Genomic DNA, 21,354 nt, shown 5'->3' on the forward strand with positions numbered 1-21,354 from the left:
ACCAACAGAAGCTACTATTCAGTTGGGTGGGGGGAGAAGTCACTAAGAAAAAAATGACTGCAACACACATCCCTGAAACGAGGTTCAAGTACGCGAGGATAAAGAAGGTGTGGTGCGTATTAGAAAAGAATGCTCCTCAGCCCTGAGACAGAAGGAGATCCTGCCATTTGTGACAACATGGACGGACCTTGAGGGCATTATGCTAAGTGGAGTAAGTCAGATAGAGAAAGACAAACACTGGATGATCTGATATGTATGCAGAATCTAAAACAGAAACGGCAACTCCCCCATAAGAGACGCTCACTAATATTTTACACCTATGTGCCAGGCACCAGGGAGGACAGCCTTGGGATCTATGTTCTTATCAGTGTGATTCCCAAACCCGCTTTACTCTCCTCATCACGTGGGCCACGCCCACAGGGATCTGCTGCTAAACTGGGGCATCTCGCAGGGCATCTTTGGGAAAACTGCCCTCAGTCTTCACCCCACTCAGGAAAGCTCAGCCCTGGCAACATTAGCAGACAGCTGCTATTATTTATGTTAACGACTCCTGTCTTCACTGGGGTCATGACACAGAGAAATGGCTGAGAGAAGTAGAAATAAGAAGAGGGTCACTGAAATGGATCACATATTTCTATTAATTACTTAACATTGCTGAGACTCAGTTTGTTCATCCATAAAATGAGGATAAAACTGACTTTTGCTGGGGACGATTCTTTGCAGTAGGTACATGGAAGTACGTTTAGCAGCATCACTGGATGCTACCCACAAGGTGTCAACAGTCCCCACTGTGATAACAAAATTGTTGTCAAATATCCTCTAGGGGGCAAAATCGCCCCTGGCTGAGAACCACAAACAGATACCTAACATAATGTTTTTGGCCACAGACAAGCATTCAGTTACCACGGGTTTCCTCCTGCACACATCCCAGACTTAAAAGGATGACCCTAGAGGGTCTCGCATTGCATGCAGGCTTTTTTCTAAGTCCCAGGAGCATCGGAGGTAAAAACTGAGGATGGAAAGATTTGGGATGTGACTTAATAAAATGTATTTCCTCCATGAGAGATGGACCATAAAGAAGGCTGAGCACTGGAGAATGGATGGTGCTGATGAAGAAATGTGGTGCTGATGAAGACTATTGAGAGTCCCTTGGACTGCAAGAAGATCCAACCAGTCAATCTTAAAGGAAATCAGTTCTGAATATTTATTGGAAGGACTGATGCTGAAGCTGAAGCTCCAGTACTTTGGCCACTTGATGTGAAGAGCCAACTCACTGGAAAAGATCCTGATACTGGCAAAGATTGAAGGCAGGAGGAGAAGTAGGCGGCAGACGATGAGATGGTTGGATGGCATCAACGACTCAGTGGACATGGATTTGAGCAAATTCCAGGAGATGGTGGACAGAAGCCTGGCGTGCTGCAGACCATGGGGTCACAGAAAGTTGGACACAACTCGGGGACTGAACAACAGCATTTCCTGCTTTATGCTCTGCACGGAGAGCAGTCTCAGGCATCAGATAAAGAGGGTGTTTGGCTTCATTCCTGCTAAAGTGAAGTGCATCCTCCAGCATTAAGTGTCTGCAGGGCGGCCTTGTCAACACCAGCCTAGAGCTCACGGCAAGGTGTGCGCTGTCTCAGAGAATCCTCACACCGATTTTGCCCTTTTAAAACTTTCCTCTAACGCAAGCTTCCCTAAATAAGAGTCCTGGCTAAGAGTGCTTCATCACTGCCATTCCTTGGAGAGTACTCTGATTTTTCATCTCAGGATTAAATAAAGAGGCAGTTTGAAAAGCTGGTATAAAATATCTATGCTGTGTGCAATAAATTGGTTCTCAACAACCAGGTAAAAGCTGGAATTATCTGTTTTAATTTTAGGCCAAGTTTAATTAGTAAGCAAAAGCAGGCATGCCAGGGAATAACTAAATGGAAAATAATAAAATAATTTATGAAAATGTCATGAAGGATAAACAGAACTCCAAAGCACCCTGCAAATGGGCACCTCTTCCTGCTGGGGGACGCAGAGCACCATTCCCAGACCCAAGTCAAGAGTTGTCCCTGAAGCCTGGTGCATCACCACGGCCACCTCTGCCCCAGAAAAAGAGCTTATGTGCTTCTCGGTGAGATCAGCCAGAAAGGTGCTCAGCCACAGTCCAGGTGAGCCCAGCTCCAGATGCAGGCCTGGGTCTCAGCCCCTGCAAACTGGGATCTGAGCTGCAAAACATCTCTGCTTTAGGCCAATTTTCTGGGAGAGGACCAGGCATCCCAAGAGGCACCAGTGGAAAAGAACCCTCCTGCCAATGCAGGAGATGTCAGAGATGTGCGTTCAACCCCGGGGTTGGGAAGCTCCCCTGGAGGAGGGCATGGCAACCCACTCCAGGACTTTTGCCTGGAGAATCCCATGGACAGAGGAGTCTGGCGGGCTACAGTCCATGGGGTCACAAAGAGTCGGACATGTCTGAAATGACTTAGCACGTCTGCACACGTTGGGAGAGGATTAAGGTTGCCAGAGTGATATTATGAAGTGTGTGAGCTAAATAAAATGCCGGCATGCTGAGCTCTTGGGAAATTTTCATTGCAGAATGCTTTCATTATACTGACTTTAAATTCCCGTTTCTTCACTCAAAAACAATACATATACTCTTCCTTTTGGTCCTTAGCTAATGGTATCGTGACAGAGTTTCTGTCAGCTACTGTATACCGTTTCCAAGGGAGAAATGATACTTAGGTGCGCTTAAAATCTTCAAGGCACCAGATATGCTAAACCTCAAAAGGAATAATTTCAAATAATAAGTTAGAAACATCAACTAAAAGCTTCCAGCAAAGAAAGGAAAAAAGATATTGAGAAGAAATGATTCAAGAATCTCTTGAGCCCCAATGTTTGATACCCTCACTTTGAATTTGCACAAAGATTTCATCTCCGTGCCTTTTCCTGTGAGGAGCATTTCCTGGAAGGAGGCTGAGCTGGAAACATAACATGCTGCATTCCCGGACCAGCCCTGCGCTATGCCCCCCAAGGGCAGGCCCCTAGAAAGTGGGGACCCCACCTCCCTGCCTCCCTCCCTGAGGCCAACGGTCTCCCATCCAAGGCCAAGATACAGAGCTGGCCAGGACCAAAAATCTTCCACAGCAATGAAACCAAATAATACAATACCTGCAACCAATCTACCCTGAGAATTTGCCTGCCGAGCATTTTCACAACTTACCCCTAAGAAACCTGGCATCTCAGAGGTGGAATCCTGAAGTCTTACTGCTCTTTCCTGCCCCAACTATACGCCAGATTTATTTTGGCAGATGTGTTCATGAGTTTGCCTTCCCGGAGGTAGACACATCTGATGGAGACCATTTATCAGTGGGGAAAAATGCATGTTTTCGAGGAGGGAAATAGCTACATTGCATGAACATGTATGGCGGGCTTCTTTGGTGGCTCAGTGGTAAAGAGTCCGTCTGCCAGTGCAGCAGAGATGAGTTTAGTCCTGATCGGGAACGATCCTGCAGGCCCCAGAGCAACTACGCCTGTGCGCCACAGCTGCTGAGCCTGTGCGCTAGAACACAGGAGTTGCGACGACTGAGCCCGGGCCCCCAGAGCCTGTGCACCACAAGGAGAGAAGCCACCACAGTGAGCAGCCCACTTACCAGATCAAAGGGAAGCCCCCCTCACTGCAGCCAGAGAAACGCCCGCACAGCAACGAAGACCACGCACAGCCATAAACAAATAAGATTATATAAAAAAGCATATGTGGAAAATTGATCCAATGAAAGAAGCCATACGCGATTCTAAGTGTATAAACATGTACTGCATACATTAGGTTGGTGGAAACAATGCAGTGTGCTGACGGGTTGAGCAGAACACTCCTTGGTCCAAAAATGCTGGACTCACAGGTGAGGGAAGGAGGAGCAGAAATGCGCCAACACAATCAAACAGAGGTAACCTAGGACCCAACCCTGTGCCCATTATGCTAGACTGTTCTGCCTCCATGCTGCCACGACCCAAAAACAAGTAAAACCCAGACACGTGAAATCAACAGCAATGTGATGTTATAAATTCCAAGTTGGGAAGAAATTACAGTGTTTTGTTTTTAAAGTCTTCATTGAATTTGTTACAATATTGTTTCTGTTTTATGCTTTGGCTTTTTGACCCCAAGGCACGTGGACTCAGTTCCCCAACCAGGGATCGAACTGGCACCCCTTGCGCTAGAAAGGCGAACCCCTGGACCACCAGACACGCTTCGACATTTCAGTGTTTGAAAGCACACATTTAAGATGAAGACCTGACTTCAGATAAAGTCAAACTAGACAGTAATTTTGATTGGTTAGTCTCCAGTATTTGCATGGTCAACAACTTGCCAAGACTAAATTGGGTAGCTCAGAAAATCCACTACATTCAAGAAGCTTTAGGACAGGTCCAATGATGACCGACTGCTCTTAGGATCAGCGTGCTGACCCGTAACATCTCAGGCATATCAAAACTGAAATACCAATGCCCTCCATTTCCTATGGCACAATTTTGAGTTCTCAACTGATTCCTTTATGGTGATATTCTCTTGCTCAATATGTTATACATAAGGATCTTCACCATAAATTGCCAGTCTTCCCTGACAAACTGCAAGGATCTTTTTTATCACCCAGTGAGAATTTTGCAACCCATTATATTTTCCTTCGTGCTTCATCTCCCAGGCAGCTTCAAGCATTTTGGCTTCTAAAAAGTTTCCAGTTTTCTCTATCATTTTACCTGGTCTATTTTATATCCACAGTCTATGAATCCTTACTTGCAAAATATACCAAGTTCTTTATGAATGTACATAGGATAATAAATCACAAATTATAAACATAAGCTCCTTTAGGCCCCAGCTGAACATGGACAAAATCAAGAAGAATGAGACACAAAATCTACACCAACAGAGAAGGACCCCAGAAAACACTGATAATCACAGCTGCAAACAATGAGACTTCTGAGGAAGTAAAAGTGATCGTTTAATTTATTTTTCATCCTAAGAGAAGAGGACCTGGGGAGAAGCTGAATCAAGGTAGCTGAATTTTAAAAAGTCTGCTGCAAGTTTGAATGGTGGACAGATGTAAGAAAGGTTTTATTTCCACATAAATAAGAAAGTCTAATTCTAAAAATCTGAAAATTACACCCAATCCTGCCCCTGTTTTCACCTCATGGTACACAGTAGAGATGCCTATCACAGGTAAATAAAAGCAGTTGATAACAAACGCTCCTTCAAGGTGAAAAAGGAATTCAGTCAAACCAACAGACTCATTTCCTACCAGGTCACTCCTCTGCCTTAGAAATCGAGTCTGGGGACTTTCCTGGCAGGTACAGTGGCTAAAATCTGTGCTTCCATTGCAAGAGGCATGGGGTTCGATCCCTGGTCGGGGAACTAAGACCCTGCAGTTCAGCCAGAAGAAAAAAAAAAAAAAGCAAACAATCTACTCAGGATTATTAGTCCACAAACACCACTGGGATGATGTCAAGCTCTGAGACCAAAAGAAACCCACAGAAATGCAACCAAGAGGCTGCATTCATGTTAACAACCAGAGAGAACTCTAACAAAGCCACAGCATAATTCTTCACCATGAGACCAGGCTACACACTCCGCAAAGCGTAAACCTGAGAATTCCAGCTGATCCAAGTTCAAAAGTAGCGGACAGCACTTACACGCCAACAGTGAAGATCTAGGCTTCCAATACCACCTGAGATCTTAAACGGAAACTTAGCGTCTGCTTCCCTCTGGGCAGATTAACCAGCACTTCTGCATGCTAACACACAAGCACACAGCTCCTGTATCTGAACTGTGCTCATCTTAAATGTCATCCCACCATCTGGCTCCCGTATATCCTAGAGCAGAGTTATAATGCCAGGCTATCACCAATCACTTGCTATCTTGAATACAGCAGTTGAGTGACTACTGTCCTTTGGGATATTCATTATAAACTATAAACTTGATGCTTGATTTACAAGCTGTGGCCCCAAAACTAATGGACACTGTTTTTAATTACATTTTACAAGCCCCATGGACTGAAGAACAGTCCTATTTGTAGAGGCGAAGCTGAACAAGCACACATTTAAGGGACCACAGTGGCTGGTTCTGTCAGTTTCTGAGCCGTAGGTGGTAAAGCTGCATGTCCAGCTGTGCTGTTAAAACTTAAATACAGACTCCGGAAGCTGCTGGGAATCACTGTTTATCCCAAGGAGGCAAGGAAGTCTGTGATGCCTGCTAGGAAGAGAGGAGCAGGCGAGTCTGGCAACATGTAAGATAACAAGCTCTTACGTTAAAGGAATTTGTTGTTCAGTCACGAAGTCGTGTCCGACTCTGCAGCCTCAGGGCCTGCAGCATGCCAGGCTTCCCTGTCCTTCACTGTCTCTCGGAGTTTGCTCAAATGCATGTCCACTGAGTCAGTGATGCTATCTAATCATTTCATCCTCTGCCGCCCCCTTTTCCTCTTGCCCTCAACCTTTCCCAGCATCAGTCTTTTCCAAAGAGCAGGCTTTTCTCATCAGGTGGCCAAAGTATTGGAGCTTCAGCATCAGTCCTTCCAATAAATCTTCAGATCATGAACTCCTTATTACAGGAATAAAAAGGGGCAAATAGATAGTGACATAGGAACAATGCTCTATGGTATCTATGTAATTTCTACAGGAAATTATTTTATGATGATATTCTGTCCTAAAAGTCCACAGGAGGACTCCACAGAGCTCAGGAATGGATGTGATCCTCTGGAACACATACAGACGTTTAATGGCACCAAAAGGCTTAGTAGGAACTCCTTGACTTCTATGCTTAAAAGTCATTCAGGTTAAGTAGTAAATCTTACAGAAAAGTTGTGTTTCAGAGTCTATAAGATTAAAAGCAAAGGCATATTTAAGGGGTGTGTGTGCTAAGTCACTTTGGTCATGTCCGACTACTTGTGACCCTATGGGTATCGGGACACGGCCGCTCTGCAGGGGACATAGGGCAAGCCAAGTCCACGTGCAGCTGGTGCACACCCACTGCCTCCTGATGGAGCCAGAGCTGCCTTTAGTTCTGTGGCTTCGCTACTGATGTGGCAGGCACATCTCCCAGGCCTGGTTAAATGCAGCGTGTACTGTGTGTGCTAAGTCGCTTCAGTTGTGTCCGAGTCTGTGCGATTCTATGGACTATAGGCCACTGGGCTTCTCTGTCCATGGGAATTCTCCAGACAAGAACACCGGAGTGGGTTGCCATGCCCTCCTCCAGGGGATCTTCCCCACCCAGGGATCGAACCCGAGTCTCTTATGCCTCCTGGGTTGGCAGGTGGGTTCTTTACCACTAGCGCCACCTGGGAAGCCCCTAAACACAGAGGCCCCTACTTATTTCACTGCTAGATGGGAAAGACAGGACAGTCGTTTTCATCCAGCAGAGTAAGGAGAACCCAGGCTTTCATGTGCATCCAAGACAGTGGGTTCTGTTTGTCAGTGTGTTTGTTTTATGTGGAAGATAGACCACTGAAGATGTGAAAACTGCAGCTCTCGAGCCTCATGCTAAGCCATCACTCAAAAAAGTTAATCCCAACAGAGAAAAAGGAAGAGAAGCCTCGTGCTTTAAGTTCCTCACGTTCAGGGTAACAATGCAGATCCCAAAAGGCAGCAGGTGGAAACCCAGGAAGCCGAGGCCAGGACCCCTGCTCTGAGCCGCAGGAGGCCCTTATCTCTGCAGCTGCGGGATGCAGCTCCTGCGCCTCCCCACTTCTCTGGTGTCTTCAGATGCACCGAAGGAGGTTTCAGCCACAGCAACAGATGACTTCAGAGGGACGACACTCAGTGAGGCTCAGCCCTAGCAGAGGCCTGCTTAAAACAGCCGCTGCTGGTTCCCAGGGCCTATTTCATCCCTGTTGTCCCAGAAAGTGGGACTTCCCTGGTGGTTCAGCAGGTAAAGAATCTGCCTGCCAATGCAGGAGACATAAGTTCAGTCCCTGGGTCGGGAAGATCCCTTGGAGGAGGAAATAGAAACCCACTCCTGCATTCTTGCCTGAAAAATCCTAAGGACAGAGGAGCCTGGTGGTCTACAGTCCATGAGGTTGCAAAGAGTTGGACAAGACTGAACTAAGCATGCTCATTCTAGAAAGTATTGTAGCATCACCAGAAAAGACAAAGAGAAAGATCCTTGCTGCTACAAATCTGCTCGTGGGGTGGACAAAATCATCAAAAAGAGGCAAAGTTATCAGGGAAAATGCAAATGAAAACCACAGTGAGACATGGTACACATCAGCCAGAAGGGCCAGAAAAAAAATGTCAACGACAGCAAATGCAGGTAAGGAGGCAGAGAAGACAGACATCTCTTCCAGCGAATGGGGATAGAGAACAATGCAACCAGAGTCTGGCAGTTCCTGATAAAACTAGACAGGCAATTACCATGCAATCAGCATTTATAGGCCACACTAGCGTAAAGAGCCCGCCTGCCAAGGCAGGAGATGCAAGAGGTGCAGGTTCGAGCCGGGGTCATGAAGATCCCCTGGAGAAGGGAACGGCTACTCACTCCAGTATTCGTGCCTGGAGAGTCCCATGGACAGAGGAACCCAGTGAGCTACAGTCCATGGGGTTGCACAGAGTCTGACACAGCTGAAGTAAATTCGCACAAGCACGGCATTTACACCCCTGGGACATTTGTGCCAGGGAAATGAAGACTCAAGTCCATGCAAAAACCTGAATGTCCATAACAGATTTAATTGTAATAGATCTATCTGTAGTAGCCCCAGAATGAGAAAAGACTAGACGTCCTTCAGTGGTTAAAAAAAAAAATGGTTAAACCATCTGTGGCACATCCACACTGTGGACCACCATGCAGCAACGGAAAGGAACAAACCACTGATACAACAACTTAAAAGAGTTCCAGAGGGATCCCTACGGTGAAAGAAATGTGTGCTTACCATGGGGGTGGATTTGAGAACACACCCCACATGAAAAAAATCTGTGAGAAAGGAAACACAAGCACTAAAGCATATAAATCAAGCCAGGAAAACCTGAATAAGACGGCTACATTGCATCAAGGTCTGTTCCCTGGCTGCAGTTCAGTGTTGCAGTTTTGCAAAATGTTATTGTCAACATTTTACCTGGGTCAAGGGTACACAAGCTCTCCTGTCTTATGTCTTACCACTGCACTGACTATAAACCGACAGTCATCTCCATAACACTCTCAGTAACAAGGAAGGGGCAAAAAGAAATCAACAGACATTCCTTCTAGAAACCACATGTGACGGAGAACCCCATGGTCTTTGATGGCACTTACAGAAATTATAAAACCCACATGCTAGAAATTTAACCAACAGCCCTCACAGGGAGACGATGAACACGGCACACACTTAATATTGAATAAATATAATGAAAATGCTCATGATTTTTTTAAGCTGAAATATGTGAAATGCAAACACTCTTCAAAAGCCTCCCATAGAACTGAGAATCGCTTCGGTTAATAAACACATATGTTTAAAACTGGACGGCAAACAGAAGCCCCGGACAAAGGCAGAGCGAAGGATGGATCACAGTCATGTTCAATTTCTGGGGGGTGCAGAGCCCAAGTTCTCAACCCCAAAGCCCTGCGCTGACATAAGAAAGGCACTCAATCTCCAAGCCCATTTTTCCAAAGAACCACTTGCATCGCAGAAGCGGGGCCACCCTGTGGTACCCAGGCAACACCTCCGCTGCCACCAGCCGTGAGCTGGGCACCTCCTCCAGGAGAGCCCCCCCGGTACTCACTTATTCTGCATCATGTTCATAATCACCCAGTCGAACGGGTAGACATTCTTCCCAATGAGGTTCTTAAACATGATGAATGTCTCCATCAGGAAATCCTGAAATAAAAGCAGAACGTTCAAACAGCCCACTGAGAAAAAGGTGAAAGCCGATGCCCACCTCCACCCCCAGAGTAACTGCATTATAAATTTATAAATGACCTTATTATTATTACTCTTTTTTTAGCTGAATGAAAACATAGCACAAATTAATGAAGATGTATTTCACAGAGCTGCATATGACACCTTCTGCCTTTCTATGTACCTGAGTACCTCATGTCCTGCAGAACTTTTTCAAGGATATACTAAGAGTCTCTTGTCATGTCCCTCTAAGAGATATAAGGAATAAACCCCTGAAAGTTACATATATTCACACTCTTTCTGCTTAAGGAAACACTTTCAATCAAATATAATATGCAGGCTGTAACTACGTCTTATATCAAATATAATATACAGGCTGTAACTACGTCTTATATTTATCTGAGTGAGTGGAAGTTACTCGGTCATGCCCAGCTCTTTCCGACCCCATGGACTATACAGTCCATGGAATTCTCCAGGCCAGAATACTGGAGTGGGTAGCCTTTGCCTTCTCCAGGGGATCGCTCCAACCCAGGGGACGAGCCAAGGTCTTCCGCATTGCAGGCGGATTCTTTACCGACTGAGCTAATCAGGGAAGGCCATATTTACCTACATTTTAATTATAAACAGGGCCCATCAAATTCAACCTGCAGTATTATTATCCTTCCCTTTTTCTTACATAATTTAACAAATGAAAGGTGCAGACAGGAACTCCTGACAATCTGCACCTAGTCAGCACTCTGTAAAGCAATCAAACACATGGTCAAGTTGCCAAAGTCTCTTACGTGGCATCATCAACTCCATAAGCTACTCAGTGATGGCTCTCTTGTCTCCTAGATGGTCCCCTGCAGTTCAGAGCGGCGGCCTGCAACCCGACCTTGCTTCCACACTGATTAGACAGCTCCTAGCATTGGGAGAGGGTTCCCTACTCCTAGTGGGTCCACTCTGTGCTGTCAGAATTAGGAGATTTTCTTGAATCTGACAGTTCAGAGCTCATTCTGAGCTCACCTGAACAAAACAACCAGGTGTCCCAAAAGTGCACACCCCAGTAATAGAGGGCACTTGCTCCCTCAAGATCTGGGTGGAAAGGGGACAAGCAGCTGAGAAGTCATGTTAGGAAAATGAGGCCGCGGTCATAGATGAGCAAATGAATGGATGTTTCCCATTTATTTCATCTACTGATTCATAATTAAGTGCAATGGCTGTGAAGACTGAGGAGGTGAGCAGAATTTAAGCATCCCAGAAAGCAATTCCCAGCACAGAGTTCTACACAAGACCTTCTTGCAAAAAGACACAAGTTCCATTTGATGGTAGGAATAAGCCAAGGATCAAAGACACCTTCTCTGCCACCTTGGCCAGCTTACAGAGTTACAGCGAGTCATTTCTGCTGCGGGAGGGCCTTGTGGAGCCCCTCGCATGAATAAAAACTCCAGGAGCCACCGTGATCACGCTTGTTACAACAGAAGCCTCCAGCGCCGAGAGGTTAGGATAGAAGGCAGAGTCAAGAGGGAAAAGTGAGTCCCGTGTCCTCCCAACGCTGCCCCCAGCAGCCCCAACCAGCAGGGCTTGCGAGCAAGAGGTGTTCTCAATGACCCCTGACACAAGGAACACTTTTCTTTTCCCAGTTTAATTCCTGAAATTCATATTTCACTACTTAAGGTTCCCCACTTTGTCAAGAGTTTCCCGTTTTAATGACCAGGTTGCCCTCTTTGCAGGCTGAGGGCCATAATTTAGTCACATCTCTATTTGCATGAAATTGCTGGCTTTCTTGCTGATTACTCCTCAAAGCCTAATAATTGAGATACAGGGTCTGGTTTTTATTATTCTGGAAGAGAAGCATATTTTCCCATACCAACTCCTTTTTTTTTTTTCCTCTAGGAAACACAGTCCCATACTTCATTAGTATGGCTCAGCTATTAAATGTTGGTACTTTGCTGATCAAACAAAATGCTGCAGATTGTGGGAGATGAGGTTTTTCAAGGCTTTCCCTGTTGGTCTGCATAAATTAGCAGCCATGGTGGTGGTCCCCACCACCGCCTTTACCGGAATGGCTGATGAGGCTGAACAGGCTATTACAACTGCCATCTCCAAGTTGACAAGAGGAGTTGGAGGATTTAATACACATTTTGTGAAATTTTCATCATTTTATATCAACCCATTCCTGCTGCATTTTTAGCTAGATTGTACACAGGATGTTCCATATAATAAGGGAACAACTCTAATAAGCGCCATCAATGCATTCCACAGGCAAAGTCTTCTTGTTATAAAACCATCTGCTTCTGTCCATCTCTGGCCCCATCCACTTGGATAATTGGTCATCATTTTTCACCGGGACTCCCGGAGGGAAAGGCTAGCCCATCTACCTATGACCATTCTAGTCCGTCTTGATGCCCACACTTCATTCAGAGTGGCCTCTTCAAATCTGATCAAGGCATCAACACCTCCTCAATCTTCCACTGAACCTATGTCCTCAGTGGCTTCCAAATGTTCTTAGGTAAAAGCCAAAGACTCTTAATTCTCAGAAGAAGGAAGACACCCTTCTCTTAAGTCAAAGAAATCACTGTTTCAGACAAGGACCATCAATAGATGTTAACTCAACTGATGAAACTGCTAGAGGATAAGACTCCTGCCAATTTACTGTGGACACCAATGTATTACCCAAAGTCTCCATGATGACCTTCAAGGGCCATGTATCTTCACAACAGAGAGATCCAGAAGTTATTCCCTTTTAACCAAGTGATCAAACCCACTATCATCAGCAGTGGTCAGCCTGGAATTCCTAGCCTCCTGACAGACATAACAGGGCATGCTGAACCACAACTTCTCTTCCGCTTGCCAAAAGGCGACCTTGGATTTTAGATAAAGCTTCCAGTTTGTGGAGGGTTTCCTTGTTGGCTCAGATGGTAAAGAGGTCACCTGCAATGTGGGAGACTTGGCTTTAATCCCTAGGTTGGGACAATCTCCTGGAGAAGGGAAGGGCTACCCAATTCAGTATTCTTGCCTAGAGAATTCCATGGACAGAGGAGCCTGGTAGGCTACAGTCCACGGGCTCAAAAAGAGTAGGACATGACTGAGTGACCAACACTTTCACTTTCCAGATTGTCAGTCAGTTCAGTTCAGTTCAGTCGCTCAGTCGTGTCCGACTCTCTGCAACCCCATGAATCACAGCACGCCAGGCCTCCTTGTCCATCACCAACTCCCGGAGTCCACTCAGGCTCCTGTCCGTCGAGTCGGTGACGCTCAGTCTGCAGGACATATGACTTTGAAGAAACAAATCTGCACACAAAGCAGCAATCAAAAATTACAGAATGGGGGCGGGCGGAAGCGGGGGGATGGCGCGGGCGAGGTCTGCAAAGCTAATGGCTCTATCTGTTCAAAAGCAGAAGATAAGTGAAAATGAAATTGAACTTTAAGAAGCGATGCCATGAAAGGGAAAGAAAAACAAGGCGATCAACTTATTTTAGGAAAAAAAAGAGATTAATGAGAAGTAAGCAAACACCATGAGCGAATCTGGACTAGGTGCAGCTTTGAGAAAGCCTGTAATGAAAGACAGCAGAGACCGGGGAGAACAGAGGGAGAATGTGCATGCCGATGGTGTGAAGAGATGACAGCAATGTTCTGGAAGAACAGCGAAGCCACTGCACATTGTCTTCACCCTTGAGAGCTACCTGCTGAGCCACTCGCTTGCTTCTCACATTCTGCCAGGATTTGGCTACGTGTTCATAGAAAAAGACACCTAGAGATACATAAGTAAGTGTTAGTCGCTCAGTCCTGTCTGACTCATCGCAACCCCATGGATTGTAGCCCACCTGACTCCTCTGTCCATGGAATTCTCCAAGCAAGAATACTGAAGTGGGTTGCCTTTCCCTTCTCCAGGTAATCTTCCTGACCCAGGGATCGAACCTGGGACTACCCACATTGCAGGTGGGTTCTTTACCATCTGAGCAACCAGGGAGGCCCACTAGAGATAGATAGTAGAGGCTAATATGGCAGAATGCTTGCACCTGATGAATTCAAGTGATAGGAATAATGGTTTTCACTGTACTATCCTTTCAGCTTTTCTGTATGCTTGACATTTTTAATGATGAAAGGAAGAAAGCTTGCAAGCTAAATGGGGACACTCAATATGAGATTAGTGGACTGTATCACCATCAACATTCTGATTTTGATACTCTTCCATAGATCTGCAAGACGCTACCATGGGGAGAAACTAAGCAAAGCATACGAAGATGCTCTGTATTATTTTTTACAGCTATGACTGACCCTACAATCCTCTCAAAATAAAAGTTTACTCAAAAAAATATATGCTTTAAAATAATTAGTGGAAAAATGGTAAACCAATGACATAGACGGAGGTTCGTAACCCTGCACAGGAGGCCGTGATCAAAACCATCCCCAAGAAAAAGAAATGCAAAAAGGCAAAGTGTTATCTGAAGAGGCTTTACAAAGATCTGAGAAAAGAAGAGAAGCAAAAGGCAAAGGAGAAAAGGAAAGATATGCCCATCTAAATGCAGAGTTCCAAAGAATAGCAAGGAGAGATAAGAAAGTCTTCCTAAGTGATCAATGCAAAGAAATAGAGGAAAAGAACAGAATGGGAAAGACTAGAGATCTCTTCAAGAAAATTAGGGATACCAAGGGAACATTTCATGCAAAGATGGGCTCAATAAAGGACAGAGATTGTATGGATCTAACAGAAGCAGATGATATTAAGAAGAGGTGGCAAGAATACACAGAACAACTATACAAAAAGATCTGAATGACCCAGATCACAACGATGGTATGATCACTCACCTAGAGCCAGATGTCCTGGAGTGTTGAGTAAAATGAGTCTTAGGAAGTGTCACTATGAAAAAGCTAGTGGAGGTGATGGAATTCCAGCTGAATTATTTCAAATCCTAAAAGATGATGCTATGAAAGTGCTGCCCTCAATATGCCAGCAAATTTCGAAAACTCAGCAGTGGTGACAGGAATGGAAAGGTCAGTTTTCATTCCAATCCCAAAGAAAGGCAATGCCAAAAAAATGTACCAACTCCCGCACAATCACACTCATCTCACATGCCAGCAAAGTAATGCTCAAAATTCCCCAAGCTAGGTTTCAACAGTACCTGAACAGAGAACTTCCAGATGTTCAAGCTAGAAAAGGTAGAGGAACCAGAGATTAAATTGCCAACATCTGGTGGATCACAGAAAAAGCGAGAGAATTCCAGGAAAATATCTACTTCTGCTTCATTGACTATTCTAAAGCCTTTGACTGTGTGGAACACAACAAACTGTGGAAAATTCTTAAGGAAATGGGAATACCGGACCACCTGACTTGCCTCCTGAGAAACCTGTATGCAGGTCAAGAAGCAACAGTTAGAGACAGATATGGAACAATAGACTGGTTCCAAACTGGTAAAGGAGTATGTCAAGGCTGTATACTGTCACCCTGCTATTTAATGATATGCAGAGTACATCATGTGAAATGCTTGGCTGGATGACGCACAAGCTGAAATCAATACTAGCAGGAGAAATATCAATAACGATATTTCAGATACGCAGATGACACCACCCTTATGGCAGAAAGTGAAAAGGAACTAAAGAGCCTCTTGATGAAAGTAAAGAGAAGAGTGAAAAAGCTTAAAACTCAACATTCAAAAAATGAAGATCATGGCATCTGATTCCATTACTTCATGGCAAATAGATGGGGAAGCAATGGAAACAGTGATAGACTTTACTTTCTTGGGCTCCAAAATCACTGCAGATAGTGACTGCAGCCATGAAATTAAAAGATGCTTGCTCCTTGGAAGAAAAGCTATGAGCAACCTAGACAATATATTAAAAAGCAGAGACATTACTTTGCTGACAAAGTTCCATCTAGTCAAAGCTATGGTTTTTCCTGTAGTCATGTATGGATGTGAGAGTTGGACCATAAAGAAAGCTGGGCACCAAAGAATGCTTTTGAACTATGGTGTTGGAGAAGACTCTTGAGAATCCCTTGGACTGCAAGGAGATCAAACCAGTCAATCCTAAAGGAAATCAGCCCTGAATACTCACTGGAAGAACTGATGCTGAAGCTGAAACTCCAATACTCTGGGCACTTGGTACGAAGAGCTGACTCATTGGAAAAGACCTTGATGCTGGGAAAGATTGAGAGCAGGAGGAGAAGGGGATGACAGAGGATGAGATGGTTGGACGGCATCACTGACTCGACAGACGTGAGTTTGAGCAAAATCCAGGAGTTGGTGATGGACAGGGAAGCCTGGCGAGCTGCAGTCCATGGAGTTACAGAGTTGAACACGACTGAGCAACTGAACTGAACTGAACTGAACTGAATGGCACAGAAAAAGAGATGAGAGAAACATAAAGACACAAAACCGCTTAACATGACCTCTGGGGCCTTGTGCAGTTTGAAACCCCAGTGCCTCTCCAGGCCCATCACCTTCTTTCTCTCCCACCTACAGGACTCCTTCTTCTCTTCCTACACATTCCACAATCCTCTCTTTTGCAAAACAACCCTTCCTGAGGGCTTCCCTAGTGGTGCAGTAGGAAGGGGACCGGACCATGCAATGCAGGGCACGTGGATTCAATCTGTCCAGGGAACTACGATCCGATGCGCTGCGGAGGAATTAAGCCCACGAGCATCAGCTACTGAGCCTGGACAGCATAACTAGAGAGTCCTTGGGCTACAAGGGAAAACCATGGTAGCTAAGACCCGACACAGACACATAAATAAATAAATTTTTTTAAAAAGCCTTCCTTAGGACTTCCCTGGTGGTCCAGCGGTTAAGAATCTACCTTCCAATGCAAGGGATGTGGGTTCGATTCCTGGTTGAGAAGCAAAGACACCACACACTGAGGGGCAAATAAGTCCATGCATCGCCATTACTAAGCTTGCAACCACTGAGCTCATGTGCCACAGCGAAGCACCAACACAGCCAAGTATAAAGACAAAAATCTTTCTTAATTTTGATTTTTAAAAAGACTTCCTGTCCACCTGACTCAGTCCAGTGTGGCTGATTTACAACGACCATTCTTTTGGAGCATGGATAACCTGGGGTGCCTGATGGACTCCCGGGTAAACTGTGATGCCCTCCACTACACTGGGGACTCAGAGCAGACGTGGGCGCTCTGCTGCTCTCATTACCGCCACCTTCTTAACACAGTTGCTCTGCACTAAGCAGCTTGTGAGTGAACTCACTGCAAAAGGATTCTGCACCCTTGGACTCAGCATCCAGGGTAGAAAGTCTTCAATAGATTTCTTCTCTGAGGAATGGTCACAGGGATAAAGAAACAGATGCCCAGCGCCAGGCTCCTCTGCCCACTCATGACAGTCTCTACACAGGCTTGCAAATCACCCTTTGGTGGCTGTTTTCACATGGAACTCAGGGCCTTTAAGGCCAGGCCTGGCCAAGAGCAGAAGGCTTCCTAGGCAATGACACTCACACAGCAAACATTCTCGCTTTCATAATCCCTGTGAGCATCATCACCGCTTTCCATCAGTTGAGAAGTCACCCCAGACCACACCAACACAGGCTGGTGGTTGATGGGGCCAGACGAGAAACCAGACAAACAGAAGGGGCAACAGGTGATACCTGCCAGGTGAGACAAAGACAGGCATCAGGAGGGGTTCTCAGAAGAGGCTGGACAGATGGAGACAGGAGGCATTTCAGGAAGAGGGCCCTGAGGTTTCAGAGGGCTGCTTGACTGGGCTTCCCCAGGTTACCCACAAGCAGACAGGACTGGGAGAGGCCACAGGAAGGAGGAGGAGCGCGTGGCAGACTGTGGCTCCCCCTGGGCCCTCCTCGGAGATGAGAAGGGCCGGGTAGCCTGGTTCTCTGAACCTTCCCTGTCGTGTCTCCTGGATTCACTCAGCCTGTAACCGAGAAACATCACTTCTACCTGCAGCGTTCATGGATAAGTCCTTACTCACTCAGTCACTCCACAGACATTCCCTTAGGGCCACTTAGTGGGAATTTGGGACACATGTCATGAGAACAGGCCGCCCTGGAAGGTCCAGAGTACTCCTCATCACTTCGATCTTACAGTGGACGCTGAGCAAGTTCTCCACTTGTGGTCCTGACTCTGTGACTTGGACCTAGGACAGCTAGCAGCCACATCTTCAGACCAGCATCTCCAATGCAGAAGAAGAACTTAAAGACCATTCATGGCTGCCCATCCTAAAGGGATGATCTCTATTATGACAATTTTGAGCTGAAATGTCCATCCTCTTTCTTTCCTGGCTTGGTCTTTCCATTTCATGCTGTGTTCCATCCTCTCACGGTCTGGGGGTCCAAGGGGTCATCTGAGAGGCCGTAAAAATAACAGTTCTGAGGCTGGTGACTTTGGTGTTGATCATAACTGCAATTCTGTTTGAGAATGACTCATTCATCCAAAAAAAGGGCTAAATTTGAAAACCTAAGGTAGCACTTTTAACAAGGAAGTGGTCTTGAGAAAAGAGTTGAGTCTCTCTGCACATGGCATTACTGATTAACTTCCAATTATTTAACACAAAATATCTTCCGTTTTTGTGAGCAGTTGTCCAAGTAGAAAAATAGTCAAATCCTCTCTACAGATAGTTAACAGATAGGAACCCATTTTACGAAGGTTCTGACAGATTAACAACAGTAAAAAAGGTTTAAAATCTTTGCAGTACGAATTCGTGATATCCAAACCACAAATGCCATTTCATAATGGAAATCAAATTGTTCGCAAATAATTGATGCTTTGAACCACTGTGTCTACAGAAATAAACCCCCTTGGGAAATCAGGGCCACAACACATAACAAGTATCTGATGATCTGTTTCCTGCAAGGAGAGAGGGTACATGCTTGGAATTCAGGACGTTACAGTCATTTTTAAACACCATTTTGTAAAATCACTTTTTCATGATATTCTGAAGCTTCCCTATCCACAGCACACTTGAATGATCCGGATTAAATATTTTTAACAGTTTGCATGAATCATATGATTTTGATCACGTGACTAATCTGTAAAGGACAAATGATTTATTGGAGCCCTGAGTTTTCAGCATGGGTAACGCTTCTCATTCTAAAATAGTTTATCCTTCAGCTTGAACCATTGTCTAGGAAATTGCTCATATAGATTTTGCTACAACTGGCTTAAAGCTAAACATTCAGAAAACTAAGATCATGGCATCCGGTCCCATTACTTCATGGCAAATAGAAGGGGAAACAGTAGCTGACTTTATTTGGGGGGGGCTCCAAAATCACTGCAGATGGTGACTGCAGCCAAGAAATTAAATGGAAGGAAAGTTATGACCAAACTAGACAGCATATTAAAAACCAGAGACATTACTTTGCCAACAAAGGTCTGCCTAGTCAAGGCTATAGTTTTTCCAGTAGTCATGTATGGATGTGAGAGTTGGACTATAAAGAAAGCTGAGCACTGAAGAACTGATGCTTTTGAACTGTGGTGTTGCAGAAGACTCTTGAGAGTCCCTTGGACTGCAAGGAGATCCAACCAGTCCATCCTAAAGGAAATCAGTCCTGGGTGTTCATTGGAAGGACTGATGTTGAAGCTGAAACTCCAATACTTTGGTGACATGATGCGAAGAACTGAGTCATTTGAAAAGACCCTGATGCTGGTTAAAGATTGAAGGCGGGAAGAGAAGGGGACGACAGAGAATGAGATGGTTGGATGGCATCACCAACTTGATGGACATGAGTTTGAGTAAACTCTGGGAGTTGGTGATGGACAAGGAGGTCTGGAGTGCTGCAGTCCATGGGGTTGCAATAGTCGGACACGACTGAGCGACTGAACTGAACTGAATTGATCCTTCCGATGATCAAACAGGAGGCATGAAATGTTTCACAAGGCAAATTGGACCTCACTATGACACACCTGCTGAAGAATCCTAGGATAACATCACATGTGATATGTTACATGCGTGAGAAGAGTCCTATATGACACTGCTCCTTAATATTACACAAAAACTAACCAGGTAACACCTGAGAATAGTCCTACACTGAACTGCTGGTTAATATCACACAAAAGCTAAACATACAGACACACCATCACACACACATTCTTGCTCCTTGACTCCTTTGTAAGATTTCTTTTTCTGATGTGGATCATTTTTAAAGTCTTTTTTGAATTTGTAACAATCTTGCTTCTATTTTGTGTTTTGGTTTTATTGGCCATGAGGCATGTGGGACCTTAGCTTCCCGACTAGGGATCCAACCCACAGCCCCCGCACTGGAAGGTGAACACTTAACCACTGGACCACAGGCAAGTCCCCCTTGACTTTGATTGAAGGAAAACTGCTATGATTTTAAGGTATAAATCCATTTGTGTATCTTCAGAAATTTAAATCTATGTATTTATTATTATCTATTATATTATTAAATATTACATCAGTTCAGTCCAGTCGCTCAGTCGTGTCCGACTCTTTGCGACCCCATGAATCACAGCACACTAGGCCTCCCTGTCCATCACCAACCCCTGAAGTCTACCCAAACTCATGCCCATCGAGTCGGTCATGCCATCCAGCCGTTTCATCCTCTGTCCCCTTCTCCTCCCACCCTCAATCCTTCCCAACATCAGGGTCTTTTCCAATACGTCAACTCTCCGCATGAGGTGGCCAAAGTACTGGATAAATACAAACTTAAATATACATGTGCATACACATAAGCATGTGTAATGGCAGTGATGAGTGAGGTAGCTTTTTTTAATTTAAAAATCATCCTTTGAAAAAAGTCTTAAATGCCTTGTCTTCTGACCATCCCTTAATAAGACTGACGTCAAGTGTAATAAACGTTGTTTTGGAAACACTAGTAGAGCTTCCTGTGGTTTGTAGGAATCTGGGGGCCTCAGAAATGGAATCGGTGCTCCGAGACACGGGAGTGGAGGGTGTACATCTACTTGGCAACTTTGCAGACACACTGGCGGTGGCTTCGCAGAGGACATCTGCCATATGGCCCTGTGATGTCAGCTTGTCAGGGACGGTGCCTCTACGGATACGTTCCTCTCTATTGTACTTCTCCTAATTAAGTTGTATCACAGTGTCACTGAAGATGACTAGAGAATTATTTCCAGAAATGCTAATGAGCCTCCATGATGAAAGTTAATTAATAACAGAGCACAATTTAAGGCTGAAAATTCTCCTTGGCTTCTGCTATCGAGTGTCAATCGATAAATAAACAGGAGCTTATGGTAGCTCTCCATGGTAACGACTTCAAATTTACCATGACCCCAAAGCATAGGAGAGGGAAGAACGGAAAAAGGATTTTTTCTGGGCTGACACTCTGGATCACTCTCCAGGTCAGTACAAGGAGTGAGCCTATCTCAGGAAGCTTATCTTCTCTCTTTCTCTCTTTTTAATTTTAAACCTTGTGTGTTGTATTGGGGTACTGCTGATCAACAATGTTGCGATAGTTTCAGAAGAGATTCAGCCATATATATACACATGTGTTATGCAGATGACACCACCCTTATGGCAGAAAGTGAAGAGGAACTAAAGAGCCTCTTGATGAAAGGGAAAGAGGAGAGTGAAAATGTTGGCCTAAAGCTCAACATTCAGAAAACGAAG

The 21,354-nt window shown here is 45.0% G+C and overlaps 1 protein-coding gene across 2 annotated transcripts in view; it reads right to left on the reverse strand.

Moving 5' to 3' along the window:
• Positions 1-21,354, reverse strand: part of DOCK1 (dedicator of cytokinesis 1) — a 568,807-nt gene that overhangs the window by 198,251 nt on the left and 349,202 nt on the right. For both annotated transcript variants that reach the window (XM_018041175.1, XM_018041176.1), the window contains exon 29: positions 9,712-9,806. In XM_018041175.1, the coding sequence (XP_017896664.1) occupies positions 9,712-9,806 (95 nt within the window). The remainder of the gene's footprint in view (positions 1-9,711; positions 9,807-21,354) is intronic.

Source organism: Capra hircus, chromosome 26 (genome assembly GCF_001704415.2).
Source record: "Capra hircus breed San Clemente chromosome 26, ASM170441v1, whole genome shotgun sequence".
NCBI classification, from domain to species: domain Eukaryota; kingdom Metazoa; phylum Chordata; class Mammalia; order Artiodactyla; family Bovidae; genus Capra; species Capra hircus.